Source organism: Macaca fascicularis, chromosome 9 (assembly GCF_037993035.2).
Source record: "Macaca fascicularis isolate 582-1 chromosome 9, T2T-MFA8v1.1".
Classification (NCBI taxonomy): Eukaryota; Metazoa; Chordata; class Mammalia; order Primates; family Cercopithecidae; genus Macaca; species Macaca fascicularis.
Genome location: NC_088383.1, coordinates 73,172,698 through 73,192,539, shown reverse-complemented (window position 1 = coordinate 73,192,539; position 19,842 = coordinate 73,172,698). Strand labels below are relative to the sequence as shown.

General features: G+C 40.4%; 1 protein-coding gene and 1 pseudogene across 5 annotated transcripts in view; both read left to right on the top strand.

The window, feature by feature from the left end:
- FAM149B1 (family with sequence similarity 149 member B1) overlaps positions 1-19,842 on the top strand; it is an 82,168-nt gene that overhangs the window by 22,210 nt on the left and 40,116 nt on the right. For 4 of the 5 annotated variants that reach the window (XR_012417813.1, XM_005565518.5, XM_005565519.5 and 1 more), the window contains 2 exons: positions 4,642-4,784; positions 5,570-5,686. Coding sequence is in view for 4 of the 5 variants with exons in the window: in XM_005565518.5 (XP_005565575.2) it covers positions 4,642-4,784; positions 5,570-5,686 (260 nt within the window). In the remaining variant the exon portion in view is untranslated. Of the gene's footprint in view, positions 1-4,641; positions 4,785-5,569; positions 5,703-19,842 lie in introns of all 5 variants that reach the window. The other variant, XM_074001840.1, reaches the window with a different exon arrangement.
- On the top strand, positions 11,770-13,752 carry LOC102124678 (eukaryotic initiation factor 4A-II-like; annotated as a pseudogene).

The following is a 19,842-nucleotide window of genomic DNA, read 5'->3' as shown; positions in this document are numbered from 1 at the left end:
GAAAATGGATAAATTTAACTCCTTCAAAATTTACATATTTTTTGCTTTCACATACCTCATTAAGAAATGGAAGGACACCAGCCTGGCCAAGATGGTGAAGCCCTGTCTCTACCAAAAATACTAAAAATTAGCCAGGTGTGGTGACGGGCACCTATAATCCCAGCTACTCTGGAGGCTGAGGCAGAGAATCGCTTGAACCTGGGAGGTGGAGGTTGCAGTGAGCCAAGATCACACCACTGCACTCCAGCCTGGGTGACAGAGAGAGACTCCGTCTCAGAGAAAAAAAAAAAAGAAAGAAAGAAATGAAAGGACAGATCACAGATTGGGAGATTCCAATATCTGACTTGTATCCAAAGTATATAAAGAGCTCTTAAAACTGCATATTAAAAAGAAAAAAAGAAAAAAGGCTAGGCACAGTGGCTCATGCCTATAACCCCAACACTTTGAGAGGCTGAGGCCAGCAGATCATTTGAGCCCAAGCATTTGAGACCAGCCTAAGCAACAAAGTGAGACCCCCATCTCTAAAAAGTAAATAATAAATAAATAGATAAAAAGGAAAAATAAAAGCTGAAATAATGGGCAAAAGACTTGAAAAGACATTCCATGAAAGAAAAATACATAAATGGCCAAGTAGCATGTAGAAAGATGCTCCATATGATGAATTATAGAGAAAATGCAAATAGAAAACTGGGAAGATAGACCACTCCACATTCACAAAAATTGGTAAAATTAAAAAGACTGACCATACCTAGTACCGGAAAGGATGTGGAGCAGGTTTAACGCTCACACATTTCTGATAGGAGTGCTAAATTGTATATCTATCCTATAAAATAGTTTAGTAATTTCTTTAAACATACATTTATTATGTGACAGCAATTTCACTGCTAGGTATTATCCAAGAAAAATGAAAACATGTCTAGAAAAAGACTTGTACATGAATGTTTATATCAACTTTATTCATAACAAACAATATAAACAAATACTGAAAATAACATAAATGTCCCTTAACAGGGGAATGAATAAACAAATTGCAGCATAGTCTTAAAACAAAATACTTTTCAGCAATAGAATGTAATGAATAATTAATATATGCAATAACATGAATGAACCTCAAAAAGATTCTCCTGAATGAAGACAAACACAAAAAAGTACATCCTGGACAATCCCAATTATATGAAGTTCTAGACCAGACAAAACTAACTTACAGTGATAAAAATAACTCAACATTTTGGAAAACTTCAGCTGCAAAGGAATGTGAGGAGAAATGTTTTATATCTGGAAAGGAATGGTAGTTACTAGGTGAATATTTTGTCAAATCTCATTGTGCTGTACCCTTAAATGTGCGTTTTGCTGAATGTAAATTATTCCTCAGCAAAGTTGATTAAAATTTTAAAGTCCTCAAAGAGTTAAAGGACAAGATAACATCTATTTAAATTATTAGAGGTTTTTAAACAGAGCAGGTAAAGCTATAAACTTAACAGGCAAATATGAAGAACCAGTTAAACATCTTCAAAGTGAATAGCATTTGAAATATCTCAACATATAAAGTAAGCTGGACCCAGTGAAGCAGATAGTAGCGAATTGAATGCTAGAACTAAGAAAATCACCTAGAACCGGGGAACTAAAGACAGAATTTGAAGAGTAGTTAGGAGACATGGAGGATGGATTAAGAAACTACAATATATTTCTGACAGAAATTTTAGAGAATAAGAAAGAGGCAGTATTCAAAGAAGTAGTCACTGATTTTTTTTTTTTTTCAGACCTGAAGAAAGATATGTTTGAAAAGCCTATCAGGTGAAAGACAATTTTTTAGAGAGGGGTCTTGCTATATGATCCAGATTGGAACACAATGGCTAGCCACAAGTGCCACCATGGCCCAGTACAACCTCAAACTCTTGGGCTCAAGCAATCCTCCTAACTCTGCTTCCTGATTGATTCACTGGGACTACAGGTGTAGGCCACCATCCCCAGCTTTGGACAAATTAAAAAAAAAAAACTCCCAGATAGATAGATACAATTTTTATTGGGTAGGGGTTGACTTTCATGTTTAGGGTGAAAATACATTATTTTCATCTTACACTTTTAAAAGAAGATACGATTTTTCTCCCACTGGAACACTGGAATGTAAAAGGATGTGTAAATTTAGATGTAGTAGAGGGTAAGCAAGGAATCTGAAAAAATGATCAGATTTGCATTTTGTAACCATCCCTCTGACTGCTTTTTTTTTTTTTTTTTTAAGAGATGAGGTCTCACTTGGTTACCCAGGCTGGAATGCAGTGGCACAATCATGGCTCACTGCAGCCTCGAACTCCAGGGCTCAAGTAATCCTCCCACCTCAGCCTCCTAAGTTGCTGGGACTATAGGCACAGACCACCATGCCTGGCTAATTTTTTATTTTTGTTAGAGATGGCTGTCTTGTGATGTTGCCCAGGCTGGTCTCAAACTTCTGACCTCAAGTGATCGTCCCCACTTAGCCTCCTGAGTTGCTGAGATTACAGGTGTGAACCTCCATGCCCAGCCCTCTGACTATTCTGGGTTTTTTTGTTTGTTTGTTTTGAGACAGAGTTTCGCTCTTGTTGCCCAGGCTGGAGTGCAATGACACGATCTTGGCTCACCGCAACCTCTGCCTCCCGGGTTCAAGAGATTCTCCTGCCTCAGCCTCCCAAGTAGCTGGGATTACTGGCATGTGCCATCATGCCCAGCTAATTTTGTATTTTTAGTAGAGGCAGGGTTTCTCTATGTTGGTCAGGCTGGTCTCGCACTCCTGACCTCAGGATCTGCCCATCTCGGCCTCCCAAATTGCTGGGATTACAGGCGTGAGCCATCCCCCATCCCCGACTTTTTTTTTTGAGACGGAATTTCGTTCTTGTTGCCCAGGCTGGAGTGCCATGGCGCAATCTGGGCTCACTGCAACCTGTGCCTCCCAGGTTCAGGCGATTCTCCTGCCTCAGCCTCCCGAGTAGCTAGGATTACAGGCGCCTGCCATCACGCCCAGCTAATTATTTGTATTTTTTGTATTTTTGTAATTTTTGTATTTTAGTAGAGACAGGATTTCACCATGTAGGCCAGGCTGGTCTGGAACTTCTGACCTCAGGAGATCCACCCACCTTGGCCTCCCAAAGTGCTGGGATTATAGGTGTGAGCCACTGTGCCTGGCCTGACTATTCTTTTTTTTTTTTAATTATACTTTAAGTTCTAGGGTACATATGCACAACGTGCAGGTTTGTTACATGTGTATACATGTGCCATGTTGGTGTGCTGCACCCATTAACTCGTCATTTACATTAGGTATATCTCCTAATGCTATCCCTTCCCCCCACCCAAAACAGGAACTGGTGTGTGATGTTCCCCTTCCTGTGTCCAAGTGATCTCATTGTTCAATTCCCACCTATGAGTGAGAACATGCGGTATTTGGTTTTCTGTTCTTGCAATAGTTTGCTGAGAATGATGGTTTCCAGCTGCATCCATGTCCCTACAAAGGACACGAACTCATCCTTTTTTATGACTGCATAGTATTCCATGGTGTATATGTGCCACATTTTCTTAATCCAGGGCCTGACTATTCTTAAAGGGTGGACTACAGAGGGCAAGGACATAACATAAGTTGTCAATTGCCAAGTGAAAGATGCAGTATACAAAGTAATATACACAGGATTTTCTGTCTACCTTTTCTTAAAAATGGTAGAACCAGGCCAAGTGTGGTGGCTCATGCCTATAATCCCAGCACTTTAGGAGGCCAAGGCGGGTGGATCATGAGGTCAGGAAATCGAGACCATCTGGCTAACATGGTGAAATCGTATCTCTACTAAAAATGAAAAAAAAAAAAAAAAAAATTACCCGGGTATGGTGGTGGGTACTTAGGAGGCTGAGGCAGGAGAATGGCGTGAACCTGGGAGGCGGAGCTTGCAGTGAGCAGAGATCGCTCCACTGCACTCCAGCCTGAGCGACAGAGCAAGATTCCATCTCAAAAATAAATAAATAAATGAAAATATATAGAGACTTTTTTTTTTTTTGAGACACAGTCTCATCTGTCACCCAGGCTAGAGTGCAGTGGCACAATCTTGGCTTGCTACAGCCTGTACCTCCCAAGTCAAGTGATTCTTGTGCCTTAGCCTCCCAAGTAGCTGGGATTACCGGTGTGTACCACCACGCCCGGCTAATTTTTGTGTTTTTAGTAGAGACGGGGTTTCACTATGTTGGCCAGGCTGGTCTTGAACTCCTGGCCTCAAGTAATCCACCCATCTCAGTCTCCCAGAGTGCTGGGATTACAGGCCTGAGCTACCATGCCTGGTCTTTTTTTTTTTTTTTTTTTTTAAGGCTAGTCAAGTGAAGCAATAGGAGTGGAGAGGAAACAAAGAAATCCGTAAGTGGTTGTGATCAATTAGCTGTAAACACCACTGTACTTGGACCAGCCTAAAAAACAGACATTTATCTAAATTTTCTTTAAATATGAATGGAGAAGATATCTGAAAATTCCAAGATCTGAAAACTCACTAATTTAATTTTTCTTTCATGGAAACACAGCAGTATTTCAAGTAGACTAAACATTTAAACAAAACAAGTCTTACTGCTTTCAATCTTTACAATTTTTAACAGAGAGTGAAGCTCACCTAAATATTTGGGGGGAATATTTTCTTTTAGGAACTTGATCAAAATGCCACTGAAAAAGTCCAGGCAATGTTCACAGCCATTGATGAACTCTTGTATGAGCAGAAGTTGAGTGTGCATACCAAGAGTCTACAAGAAGAGTGCCAACAGTGGACAGCCAGCTTTCCTCACCTCAGGTACTGAAGCCCTCCAGTGGACTTGTATTCATGGATAATACTAAAATATTAAAAGTAGATTTTTTTTTTAAAAAGCTTGTATTCTAAAATCTTTCTGAGCATGACTTTAATGAATATAAATAAGGCCATGTGGTATAAAGCCTCAGCTAAGAGAAAACTTAAGTTGGTAGAAGTTTCTTAGAGTTTCCATAACTAACAATATGTGATCCTAATGAAGTAAAACTATTTCTACAACAGCAGCTGAGGTCTAGTATCTGGGTACCAAAAAGCCCTTCTTTTGAACAGGATGGTCAGAAAATGTAACTGTTGTATACAATTAAATTCTTACATATACTTGAAACTAGACAGAGGCTGTTCAAGAGCTTCCTTCAGAAACTGCAATAGTACCACTTATTGCACATACTCAAAATTTATAAAGCTTCATGTTCTTAAGAATGTAATTCATAGTTTTCACTAATTTGACTGGGCCTTCATCCCATTTTGGCTGATTTAATGAGGACTATTATGAAGCATGAAGGGCAGATTACAGATGTTTGCTTAGATTTCTTGGATTTTTTTTTTTTTTTTTTAACACCAGGCTATAGGTTTATCTTTTCCATCTCCATTCTATGGAAGAGATATACCTGTAGTAAGGCTCTGGATTTACATTTTCTCATTCTTAATCAGTATCAGACTGTATACTGGACTTTTTATGTAGAGCCATCAAATATGTTCAAATTATATCTAGATTTTGTATGTATGCCAGTGAAAGTGCTTAATTGTGTGTGTGTTTCTTCATTTTGAAGGATTCTAGGTAGGCAGATAATCACTCCAAGTGAAGGTTATAGATTGTATCCTAGATCCCCTTCTGCTGTTTCTGCTTCATATGAAACAACCTTGTCTCAAGAAAGAGATTCTACTATGTGAGTATTCCATTATGTAAGTATTTCAATGTGCCCTAATATGCAAGTATTATATCCTACCAGTTGTATTAAGGGATTAAAATACTTCTTCCTACTTACTGGTATTTAGTAAAGCATAGCAAATTCTGTAAGATGGTCCGTAGTCTTTGTGTATATTAAAATTTTATTATGTAATTTTGTTCAAAAAGTTATACCTTTCTTGGAGTGTATTAATCTGTTTTCTGTTGCTTATAACAGAATACCTGAAACTGGGCAATTTATAAGGAAAAGGAAGTTATTTCTTACAGTTCTGGAGGCTGAGAAGTCCAAGGTCAAGGGGCAGGATCTGGGAGGACCTTCTTGCTGGTGGGACTCTCTGCAGGGTCCCAAGGCAGTGCAGGGACTCACATGGCAAGGGGGCTGTTCATGCTAATATGCCAACTCGGGTTTCTCTTTTTTTTTTTAATAAAGCTACCAGTTCCCCTTCCACGATAATCCAATAATCCATACATGGATTAAACCATTCACGAGGACAGAACCCCCGAGATCCAATTACCCTTAAAGGCTCCACCTCTCAACACTGCCAAATTAGGGACTAAATTTCAACATGAATTTTGGAGGGGACAAATATTCAAACCATATAATAGTGCTTAAGGATATTCTTGTTATTCAGGTCTCTATATCTATATATATTTACATACATCTATAAATATGGACACTTCCTTCTTGACATAAATGTGTAAATAGAATGGTTTTTTAAAAATGTTGAAGTCTAAGAAAAAGACTTTTAAAACTTTTTTGAAAAAATGTTGAAACTGATTTTTTAATAACATGTAATATTAATTACAATTTAATATCTTTAAAGAAATTAAACTTCAAAGTACTTTATTTTTTTTTTTGAGATGGAATCTCCCTCTGTCACCCAGGCTGGAACAGTCTTGGCTCACTGCAACCTCTACCTCCCAGGTTCAAGCATTTCTTCTGTCTCAGCCTCTCGAGTAGCTGGGACTGCAGGTGCGCACCACAACGCCCGGGGTTTCACCATACTGGCCAGGCTGGTCTCGAACTCCTGACCTCGTGATCCACCCGCCTCGGCCTCCCCAAAGTGCTGGGATTACAGACATGAGCCACCACACCCAGCCTTTTTTTTTTTTTTTTTTTTTTGAGATGGAATCTTGCTCTGTCACTGAGGCTGGAGTGCAGTGTGCAATGGCACAATCTCAGCTCACTGCAACCTCCGCCTCCCAGGTTCGAGCAATTCTCCTGCCTCAGCCTCCCAAGTAGCTGGGATTACAGGCGCCCACCACCATGCCCGGCTAATTTTTGTATTGTTGGTAGAGATGGGGTTTCACCATGTTGGCCAGGCTGGTCTTGAACTCCTGACCTCAGGTGATCTGCCTGCCTCAGCGTTCCAAAGTGCTGGGATTATAGGTGTGAGCCACCATGCCCAGCCCAAAGTAATTTTTTAATGGCAAGATCTTTTGAACACCTCAGACTTTTTAAATAGTAGCAAAATAAACCTAAATAGGATTACTTTGAAACCTATACCTATACTTAAATCTGCTGTAAAATATAATATCATAGTTTTAATTCATTTAAAAAATTATTCGTATACTTTTTCCCATGGCTGCAGTTTTACTTATTCGATACCTTCCAATAGTTGTAGTAATACTTACTTTTGGAGCCTCCTTGAGTCTGTGGTAATCTCACCAGACCATAAAGTAAAACATTACTGTTAGGGTTATGGGATCTGGGTTATCAACTGATTTTTGGTCAGATAATGATATTTGTTTGCTGTTCCTAAAGTGATCTAAACTCAAGCTGCTGGTCATTAGGCATTCTTTTTAAATTAAATCTCATGCATTATATTGATAAGTTTACTCCTTTAATATAATATAAAAAATTTTACAGCCTAATGTCACCCACAGAAATGATGTATTCTTTCATTCTCTCTGATCAAAATTATATAACTCATATTCTGTTATTAGAATATATCAACCTGATCTGTTAATGTAAACTTTATATGTGCCTTATTTTATAACTATCAATGGTAAGTTCATTTAGAAATTTAATCTTCAAGGAAATAAGAAATCAAGTCTGAGCAGTTAGTCATCCTTTTTAGGACATCTGACTATATCACCATTCTGCGACATATTGCTAATACCCTTTCCTTTTTACTTGCTACCACCAGTGTTGATTAGTCTTCCTATTTTTGGTTCTCCTTTTTGCTGGGATATTTGACTTACAGTTCTCAATACTTTTCTTTACTTACACAAGTAAAACAAATACCTATTTACACTTTACACACAGACATATACTTAGAAGAAACAAATTATCCAGGTATATTAGCACACCACTACTTATTGGAAGCCATAAAAAATTAAACAAAATCCATGATATTTACTTCTTTCATGTAACAGCTACTTTGTTCATACTTTATATTTTTATTCTTGAGTACCATTATGAACTCATAGCATTTCAAAATATTTATATATTTACTTAGCAATAATTAGTATTGATGCTGTAATTGTTACAAGTTAGCCACTTAAAGCTAGTACTTTTGGTTTTGTTTTGACTATATCTTTGCTTTCTGGTACAGTAGGATGTGCCAGGCCCATCCTTAACTTTTTCTTCCTTTAACATCTAGAATCAGCTGAACTTTAAGGAGACTTACTCCTTTGAGAGGCTAATACAGTTGTATTAAAGAACCAAGTTGGGTGGTGAGGGTATGTAAGTTGTGCTACTGCTATTTTGCCACTTTATTTTATTTATTTATTTATTTTTCAAGAGATAGGGTCTTGCTCTGTCACCCAGGCTGGAGTGCAGTGGCACAATCATAGCTCACAGCAGCCTTGAGCTCCTGGCCTCAAGCAGTCCTCCCACCTCAGCCTTCTGAGTGGCCAGGCTATTTTGCCACTTTTTGCTGTGAGAGGTATGAAGAAAATGTGTCATTAATTCATTTTGATTTTTCAGTTTAACAAATCAGGTTATCATAAAATATAAGGTTTATCAACTGCTAAGACTTTCTATAAAAATAACATTTCAGATTATATCCATTCTTGCCCTCTCCAGCATATTCTCCACATTAAATCAGATTTTTTTTTTAATTCAGGGTTGATCCTTTCTGTCTCCCACTTAAAAACTTTCAGTAGCTTTCCACTGAATTTAAGATAAAAATCTAAAATCGTATCATCAGCTGGCCCCTGCCTACTTCTCTAAGACATCTATCAGTCTCTCTCTCTCATTCATTAATCCTTCCAACACTGGCTTTCTTTCAGACCTCAAATGCACGAAACTAGGTATTTGGTTCAGTTCTCTAGGAGTTCTTGGCCAGAAGAAAGTGGTAGAGTAAATAATATAGTAATACAGCATCTTCCTGTTTGTATCTCTAATACCTAGGACAGTGCCTGTAACATGGTTAGCAGTCAACTTGCTGCTTCCTTTTCTTTTTGGTTTTGTTTTTTGTTTTTTGAGACAGGGTCTTACTCACTTGTACAGGCTGGAGTGCAGTGGTGCAATCACAGGTGACTACAGCCTTGACCTCCTGGGCTAAAGCAATCCTCCTGCCTCAGCCTCCTGAGTAGCTGGGACCACAGGCGTGCTCTACCACATCTGGCTAATTTTTGTATTTTCAGTAGAGATGGGGTTTCACCATGTTGCCCCGGCTGGTCTTGAACTCCTGAGCTCAAGTGATTTGCCCACCTTGGCCTCCCAAAGTGCTGGGATTACAGGCATGATGCGCCATGCCTGGCCACTCTTTTTTCTTAACTAAGTAAAAGCAGATCATATTTACATTTTTAGAAAAACTACACAAAAATGAATTAATGTATACATTGACATTATGGTTGCAAAACAAAGTAATTAATGTCTAGGTCAAAATGAAGTTCCTCAGCACTGTAAGACAGGGTGAGAGAAACAAACACACAAAAAGAAGAAATTCCAGCCAGGCACAGTGGCTCACGCCTGTAATCCTGGCACTCTGGGAGGTTGAGGCAGGTGGATCACTTGAGGTCAGGAGTTTGAGACCAGCCTGGCCAACATAGTGAAACCCTGTCTCTACTAAAAATAAAAAAAATTAGCCAGGTGTGGTGGCACACGCCTGTAATCCCGGCTGCTTGGGAGGCTGAGGCAGGAGAATCCCTTGAACTTGGGAGGCAGAGGTTGCAGTAAGCTGAGATCACATCACTGCACTCCAGCCTGGGCGACAGAGCGAGACTCTGTCTCAAAAAAAAAGGAAAATCCAGGAACTTGTGGCAACATACAGGGGAAATACAGGCCAAAAAAGGATCCCGAAAAGATGAGTTTGAAGACATTTCCACTTGAGAAAAACTATGCATTCTGCTACTTCAAGTTAGCTAAGGGGCTTATTTATACTTAGATATATATCCCAACAAAAAATAACTAACTATAATATCTAATGAGTTGCTAAAGTACATGACTACATGCTGAATTATAACCCTTTAAAAATCATTAAAAGAATGGAGAACCCAAAAATAAACCCTTGCAATTATGGCCAAATGATTTTCGACAAGAGTGCCAAGACTTCCTGGGTAAAGGACAGTCTCTTTAACAGATGGTGTTAGGAAAACTGGACACCCACATGCAGAACAATGAAGTTGGACCCTTACTTATGCCATATACAAAAATTAACTCAAAATGGATCGAAGACCTAAATGTAAGATGTAAAACTGTGCCAGGCGCGGTGGCTCAAGCCTGTAATCCTAGCACTTTGGGAGGCCGAGACGGGTGGATCACGAGGTCAGGAGATCGAGACCATCCTTGCTAACACGGTGAAACCCCGTCTCTACTAAAAAATACAAAAACTAGCCGGGCGAGGTGGCGGGCGCCTGTAGTCCCAGCTACTCAGGAGGCTGAGGCAGGAGAATGGCGTAAACCCAGGAGGCGGAGCTTGCAGTGAACTGAGATCTGGCCACTGCACTCCAGCCTGGGTGACAGAGCGAGACTCCGTCTCAAAAAAAAAAAAAAAAAGATGTAAAACTGTAAAACTCCTAGAATAAAACATAGGGGCAAGGCTTCAGGCCATTGGATTTGGCATTGATTTCTTGAATATAACACTAAAAGCACAGGCAACAAAAGCAATAACAGACAAATGGAACTACATCAAATATAAACACTTCTGAACATCAAAAGAATGAAAAGGCAATATATGGAATGGGAGAAAAGATTTGCAAATCATATCTGATGAGGAGTTAATATCCAGAATATATAAGAATCATCTATAACCCAACAACAACAAAAAATAGTAATCCAGGCTGGGCATGGTGGCTTATGCCTGTAATCCCAACACTTTGAGAGGCCAAGGCGGGTGGATCACCTGAGGTCAAGTGTTCAAGACCAGCCTGGCTATACATAGTGAAACCCCATCTCTACTAAAAATACAAAAATTAGCTGGGAGTGGCAGTGTGCACTTGTAATTCCAGCTACTCAGGAGGCTGAGGCAGGAGAATTGCTTGAACCCAAGAGGCAGAGGTTGCAGTGAGCTGAGATCGCACCATTGCACTCCAGCCTGGGCGGCAACAGTGAAACTCCATCTCAAAAAATAATAATAATAATTCAATTGAAAAAATGGACAAAGGACTTGAATAGACAATTCTACAAAGATATGCAAATGGCCAATAAGCACCTGAAAAGATGCTAGGCAGGAAGGATAGCTCTTGGCCACTTGTTCCTTCCAATCATCCCAGAGGGCCTTGGCAGTAATCACTTTTTTAGAGATGCGGAACTGTACTTCCTAATGCCTACACCTGGAAGGACTGGTTCCAAATTAAACTCTTTGTGTAAATAAAAAACCTAGCAGTCATTTTATCCTCCATGAATGTGGGAGAAGAATAAAGTTATGTCACACAAGAAAACACATCTCTATTTAAATATAACTACCAGGGCAACACAGTATTAGGTAAGATAACTGTTATTCTTTTTGTTTGGTTGTTTGTTTTAGGAGACAGGGTCCCACTATGTTGCCCAGGCTGGCCTCAAACTCCTGAATTCAAGAGATCCTCCTGCCTTGGCCTCCCAAATAGCTGGGACTGTAGGCACATGCCACTGTATCCAGCCTATTCCTTTGTTAAATAAATGAATTACAGACATTATATAAATTAAAGGTTATTTTCCAGATATAGTAATCTCCAAAGTCCAATGATTTAAAAGATTCCTTTGTTAAAAATAACATATGCAGTTTTCCAGTCAGATGCTAAGTAGTTTTTCACATCATGTCTGGTGGCTCCGTGGATTATAACAGCAGAGAACATGGCGGCCCACAGAGAATGGACCCTGATGGTGTCATCGAGAGCAACTGGAAGGAGGTTGTTGATAACTTTGATGATACAAACTTAAAGGAGTCTCTTCTTTGGGGTATCTGTGCTTATGATTTGAGAAGCCTTCCGCTATTCAGCAGAGACCTATTATTCCCTGTATTAAAGATCCAAAAGATGGCCGGGCACAGTGGTTCACACCTGTAATCCCAGCACTTTGGGAGGCCGAGGCGGGTAGATCGCCTGAGGTCAGGAGTTCGAGCCCAGCCTGGCCAACATGGTGAAACCCCATCTCTACTAAAAATACAAAAATTAGCTGGGCATGTTGGTGGGTACCTGCAATCCCAGCTACTCGGGAGGTTGAGGCAGGAGAATCAACCCTTGAACTTGGGAGGCGGAGGTTGCAGTGAGCCGAGATTGCACCATTGTACTCCATCCTGGGTGACAAGAGCAAAACTCCATCTCAAAAACAAAACAAAACCAAAAGTACCCGAAAGTTATTTCTGGCACTTGGAGACTATACGGGAGCAACATGTCATGCCTGCATTGGTGGAACAGATGTTCAAAATGAATGCAAAAACTGCAGGCTGAAGCACCACATATTGTTGATACACCAGGGAGAGTATGTGATATGTTAAACAGAAGAGGCCGGGCGCGGTGGCTCAAGCCTGTAATCCCAGCACTTTGGGAGGCCGAGACGGGCGGATCACGAGGTCAGAAGATCGAGACCATCCTGGTTAACACGGTGAAACCTCGTCTCTACTAAAAAAAAATACAAAAAACTAGCCGGGCGAGGTGGCGGGCGCCTGTAGTCCCAGCTACTCGGGAGGCTGAGGCAGGAGAATGGCGTAAACCCGGGAGGCGGAGCTTGCAGTGAGCTGAGATCCGGCCACTGCACTCCAGCCTGGGCGACAGAGCGAGACTCCGTCTCAAAAAAAAAAAAAAAAAAAACCAGAAGATACCTTTTTCCAAAATGGATCAAAATGTTAGTTTTGGATGAAGCAGATGAAATGTTCAGCCAAGGGTTTAATGATCAAATCTATGAGATTTTCCCAAAAATTAAATATAAGTATTTAGGTTGTGTTGCTTTCTGCCACGATGCCAACTGATGTGTTGGAAGTGACCAAAAAATTCACTAAAGATCCAATTCAAATTCTGGTGAAAAAGGAAGAATTGAACCTTGAAGGAATCAAACAGTTTTATATCAATGTTGAGCGAGAGGAATGGAAGTTGGATACACTTTGTGATTTGTACAAAACACCATTAAACAGGCTGTTATTTTTCTCAATACAAGGTGCAAGGTGGACTGGCTGGCTGAGAAAATTCATGCCAGGGACTTCACAGTTTTTGCTCTGCATGGTGACGTGGACCAGAAGGAGAGAGATATTATCATGAGGGAATTCCGATCAGGGTCAAGCCCTGTTCCGATCACTACTGACTTGTTGGCACATGGGACTGATGTCCAAGTGTCTTTGGTTATAAACTATGATCTACCTACCAGTCATGAAAACTATATTCACAGAATTGGCAGAAGGGGTCGATTTAGTAGAAAAGGTGTGGCTATAAACTTTGCTACTGAAGAAGACAAGAAGATTCTTCGTGACACTGAGATTTTTCTACAATACTACAGTGAAGGAAATGCCCATAAATGTAGCTGATTGTATTTAATTCCTGGGGTGAGAGAGTTTTATATGCAATGCTCCCTGTTGTCGAATAGACAATTACAATGTGCATTGTGCTTCTTTCTTTAGGAATATTTGAATCTTGTCTCAATTCTCATAACAGATCAGAAATACAGATTTTGATAGCAAAGCAACATTAGTCGTGAGCTCTTGTGAGGAAAGTCATTGGCTTTATCCTCTTTAAACTGTTAGGATAGGTATAAAAGAAAAAAAATTTTCTTTCTTCGAAATTTATTTCCTAGTTCTGTAGAAATAGTTGTATTAGATGTTCTGTATTATTTAATAATATATTTGGGGACTAAAATATATAAGTGCTGTATAAAGTCAGCCAATTATATTAAAGTAGTATATCTGCCCTTATTGTGTTTGTCATTAGCCTGAGTAGGAAGGCCTTTAAAATTGATTTTTTTAGAAAGCATTCAAATGCATTTTATTTGGTATTGTATTTATTGCAATCAAGTATTTAATTAGTGCTAAGTGTGAACTGGACCCTGTTGCTAAGTACAAGCAAGCAATCATATCCTAAGTAGGGTTAGATTCACAGTAAAATTGCCATATTGCACATGTCTTAATGACGTTTGAGTGTTAAATAAACTGTATATTCACTTAAAAAAAAAAGAAAAAAAAGGAAATAACGGCCAGGCGTGGTGGCTCACGCCTATAATCCTGGCACTTTGGGAGTGTGAGGTGGGCAGATAACCTGAGGTCAGGAGTTTCAGACCAGTCTAGCCAACACGTTGAAACCCCATCTCTACTAAAAAGACAAAAATTAGCCAGGCGTGGTGGCGCACACCTGTAATCCCAGCTACTGGGGAGGCTGAGACAGGAGAGTCGCTTGAACCCTGGAGGCAGATCTTGCAGTGAGCCAAGATCATGCACTGCACTCCAGCCTGGGTGACAGAGCGAGACTCTGTCTCAAAAAAAAAAAAAAAAAGAAAAGAAAAGAAAAAAAAGAAATAACATTTACAAAGACAACTTTATGGTTGTAGAATACTATCTTATTTTTTGCTGCAGCTTTAGGGGAAATGGGAATATTTTTCCTTCTTATCTAGCTAAGATTTCTTCTAATAGCAGTTATAAAGGCCTATAGTTGTTAGAAATTCCTATTTGTTTTTCAACACAAAGAATTCCATTAGTTACCACTGACTAAAAATATAATTGGTTATTAGTATAAATGGAATAATACAATAGCAGAATAACATAATGGAATGTTGGGTATACATTCCATATGTTTGATAGCTTTTTTTTTGTCACCCAGGCTGGAGTGCAATGGCGTGATCTCTGCTCACTGCAACCTTTGCCTCCCAGGTTCAAGGGATTCTCCTTCCTCAGCCTCCCAAGTAGCTGGGATTACAGGCGTGAGCCACCATACCCGGCTAATTTTTTATATTATTATTTTTTTTTTTTTAAAGGAGAGACGGGGTTTCGCTGTGTTAGCCAGGATGGTCTCAATCTCCTGACCTCGTGATCCGCCCACCTTGGCCTCCCAAAGTGCTGGGATTACGGGTGTGAGCCACTGCCCCTGGCCTAATTTTTGTATTTTTTAAGTAGAGACAGGGTTTCACCATGTTGGCCAGGCTGGTCTCAAACTCCTGACCTCAGGTGATCTGCCTGCCTCAGCCTCCCAAACTGTTGGGATTAGAAGCATGAGCCACTGTGCCCAGGCTGTTTGATAGCTTTTAATTTTATTATGGTAAAAAAAAAATTACTGTCACCACTATTTTATACAAGAAAAATATTAACACAAAAAAGCATGAAGTACATAATCTCAAAATAATGATAATCCTTTTTAAGAAAAGATTTGGCAATATTACTAGGTATTATCACTAATATTACTAAGTATTTCACTAATTTTGGTGTGGAACAGTAAAAATTTTGTCATGGATTGGCATAAATCTGCTGACTGGAATTTGGGAACCATTGTTTTAGAATTTTAGAACAGAGACTTAAAGAATCTTAAATCGGCCGGGCGCGGTGGCTCAAGCCTGTAATCCCAGCACTTTGGGAGGCCGAGACGGGCGGATCACGAGGTCAGGAGATCGAGACCATCCTGGCTAACATGGTGAAACCCTGTCTCTACTAAAAAATACAAAAAAACTAGCCGGACGAGGTGGCGGGCGCCTGTAGTCCCAGCTACTCGGGAGGCTGAGGCAGGAGAATGGACTGAATCCGGGAGGCGGAACTTGCAGTGAGCTGAGATCTGGCCACTGCACTCCAACCTGGGCGACAGAGCAAGATTCTGTCTCAAAAAAAAAAAAAAAAAAAAAGAATCTTAAATCTCCAACTTAAAGATTTTTAGAAACAGTAGTATCAGCTGATTTAGACATATTGGATCTCCAAATCGATTCCCTCCCTCCCTCCCGCCCTTCATCCCTTCCTTCCTTTTTTTTTTTTTTTTTTTTTTTGGTGAGAGAGGGCCTCACTTTGTCACCCAGACTGGAGTACAGTGGCGCAATCTGAGCTCATTACAGCCTTGATCTCCTGGGCTCGGGTGATCCTCCCACCTCAGCCTCCTGAGTAGCTGGGACTACAGGTGTGCACCACCACATCTGGCTAATTTTGTATTTCTTGTAGAGACAGAAAAAAGCTCGCCTTTTGCCCAGGCTGAGCTTCTCTTATCTCTTACCATCTCCATCCCAGTGCCACCTGCCATGGTCAAGGATCTTATCTGCTTACCAACTCTTGCCTAAGAGAAGTTTACTTCTTTTTATGTTAAAGAAGTCTGGAGGAAGGCAATGTAAAGTGGTGGCATGGTGTTTTCAGGGACTAAGACACTTCATCTTTCTGTCATATCATGTTAGCCCACTATGTTTTTTCTGAAGTTTTCTTCATGGTTCAAAATAGCTGATAGAGCTCCAAACGTGATATTCACCTTCCAGGTAGCAGAAAGGAGGAAAGACAGCAGGGCCAAATGGTATTCCTTGCAGTCACACCAGTTCCCTTTAAACAGCCTTCCCAGAGTCCTACAAAATAATTCTGCTCATATTGCATTGACTATGTCTGGCTGCAAGGTGACTGGGAGATGCAGTCTTTGAGATGGATATGTTGTTTCCATGAATTGGGATGATTTTACTAGGAAAGAAGGAGAGAATGGATATTGAGGGGCATGTAGCATTCTCTACCATGTATGTATATGGTTTTTATGAAATTATATATTTTGTAATCTCTTTATACTTAATATTTTATTGTGGACATCTTCCATTTTTCCCAATATTAACGTAAGGACTTTATTCCATTGCATGAATATATCACTATTTAAGAAACTCATCCCCAAATCCTCTATTTTGAAACAGTTCGGCTAGTTTCTATTTTTGGCAATTATAAACAATTCTGTGATCATAATTCTTTTTTTTTTTTTTTTTTTTTTTTTTTTGAGATAGGGTCTCCCTCTGTTGCCTAGGCTGAAGTGCAGTGGCACAGTCATGGCTCATTGCAACTTCTGCCTCCCAGGCTCAAGTAATTCTTCTACTTCAGCCTCCTGAGTAGCTGGGACTATAGGTGCATGCCACCATACCTGGCTAATCTTTGTACTTTTTTGCAGAAATCAAGTTTCACCATGTTGCACAGGCTGGTGTTAAACTCCTGGGCTCAAGCGATCCACTCGCCTCAGCCTCCCAAAGTGTTGAGATGACAGGAATGAACCACTGTGCCCCACCAATCATAATTCTTATAGCTAAATCTTACAGGTCATATCCTTAAAGGAAATCCCTACAAATGAAACCACTGAATCAGAGAAAATGTGTATTCTAAAGCTCCTAATACATATTTCCAAAACGTCTTCCAGTAAGATTTTCCCACCAGCCTTGTTTAAAAGTGCCATGGGTTTATTTTATGTATGTATGTAGGTATGTAGGTATGTATGTATGTAGGTATGTATGTATTTTGTGACAGTGTCTTGCTCTGTCGCCCAGGCTGGAGTGCAGTAGTGTAATCTCAGCTCACTGCAACCTCCACCTCCCAGGTTCAAGCAGTTATCCTGTCTTAGCCTCCCAGGTAGGGATTACAGGCATATGCCACCACACCTGGCTAATTTTTGTACTTTTAGTAGAAATGGGGTTTCACCATGTTGACCAGGCTGGTCTTAAACTCCTGATCTCAAGTGATCCGCCTGCCTTGGCCTCCCACTGTGCTGGGATTACAGGCATGAGCCATGGGCCCAGCTGCCATGGGTTTATTCTGTTTTCCTAGTTAAAAAAAAAATACTTAAGGCACAAAAAAATATAAAGAGCAATACAAAGTGTAAATTGGTTATATTTAACATTTGATTAAACTGAGATCCATTTTTTAAGATTTTATTTCTCAGATTCGATTGACTTTCTCCAAAGTAAACCCACTGAAACAAATGAGTCATCACATATTTATTGAATGCCTAGGAAGGAAGAGAAATTTAAATATTAATAAGATAAGATCCCTGCCCTTAAGGAGCATATATTTTGGGCAATGATGGAGTTACTGAAATAAGGATATAACCTCCTGAGATATCTTAAGATGTAATTAGGAATGTGATTATTCTTAGTTTTTAAAAAACTTGTTTGTTAGCTTGTTATCGTTTAGATATTTGTCCTTGCCTAAATCTCTTGTAGAATTATAATCCCCAGTGCTGGGAGGTGGGGCCTAGTGGGAGGTGTCTGAGTCATGGGGACAAATCCCTCATGACTTGGTACGATCTTTGCAATAGTGAATGAGTTCTCATGAGATCTAGTTATTTAGAAGTTTGTGGCACCACTCCACACACACACTCTCCTTCTCCTGCTCTGGCCACGTGATATGCCTACTCCTGCTTCACTTTCTACCATAAGTTAAAGCTTCCTGCAGCCTCTCTCAAAGCAGATGCTAGCACTATTAGCACCATCCTTCCTGTACAACCTGCAGAGCTATAGGCCAATTAAGATTCTTTTCCTATAAATTACCCAGTCTCAGGTATTTGTTGTTGTTGTTGTTGTTTGAGATGGAGTCTTACTCTGTTGCCCAGGCTGAGGTGCAGTGGTGTGATCTCGACTCACCACAACCTCTGCCTCCCGGGTTCAAGCAATTCTCCTGCCTTAGCCTCCTGAGTAGCTGGGACTACAGGCGCGTGCCACCGTGCCCAGCTGATTTTTGTATTTTTAGTAGAGATGGGGTTTCACTGTGTTGGCCAGGCTGGTCTCAAACTCCTGACCTCATGATCCGCCCGCCTTGTCTTCCCAAAGTGCTAGGATTATAGGCGTGAGCCACCACACCTGGTTAGGTATTTCTTTATAGCAATGCAAGAATGACTTCATACAGAACACTGATACCAAGGAATGGGGTATTGCTATAAGGATACCTGACAATGTGGAAGTGACTTTGAAACTGGGTAATGGGCAGAGGTTGAAAGATTGGAGGGCTCAGAAGACAACAGGAACATGAGGGAAAGTTTAGAATTTCTTAGAGACCAGTTAAATGATTGTGACCAAAATGCGAATAGTGAAATGGACGATAAAGTCCAGGCTGACAAGGTCTCAGAAGGAAATGAGGAACTTATTGGGGATTGGAGCAAAGGGCATGCATGTTATGCCTTAGCAAAGAACTTGGCTGTATTGTGTCCATGCCCTAGAGATCTGTGGAATTTTGATCTTGAGAGTCATGATGTAGGGTACTGGGTAGCAGAAATTTCTAAGTTGCAGAGTGTTCAAGAAGTAACATGGCTGCTTCTAACACCTGTGCTTAGATGTGGGAGCAAAGAAATGACTTAAAGTTGGAATTTATATTTAAAAGGGGAGCAGAGCATAAAAGGTTGGAAAATTTGCAGCCTAGCCGCGTGACAAAGAAAGAAAAAGCTTTTTGGCATGAGGAATTCAAGCAGGCTGTGGAGCAACAATTTGATAGAGATATTTGCATAACTAAAAAGCAGCAAAGTGCTAATAGCCAAGACAATGGGAAAAAGGCATTTCAGAGACCTTCATAGCAGCCCCTCCCATCACAGGCCCAGAGGCCTAGGAGGGAAGAATGGTTTTGTGGGGCAGACCCAGGACCTTGTTGCCTTGAGCAGCCTTGGGACACTGCTTTTTGCTGGGGCTCAGCAGGGCCCAGTTACAGCTTGACTTGCCACTTTAGAGAATGCAAGCTGTCCTGATCTCAAGTGATCCATGGTGAAACCTGTCTCTACTAAAAATACAAAAATTAGTCAAGTGTGGTGGCGGACGCCTGTAATCCCAGCTACTTGGGAGGCTGAGGCATGAGAATCCCTTGAGCTCAGGAGGCA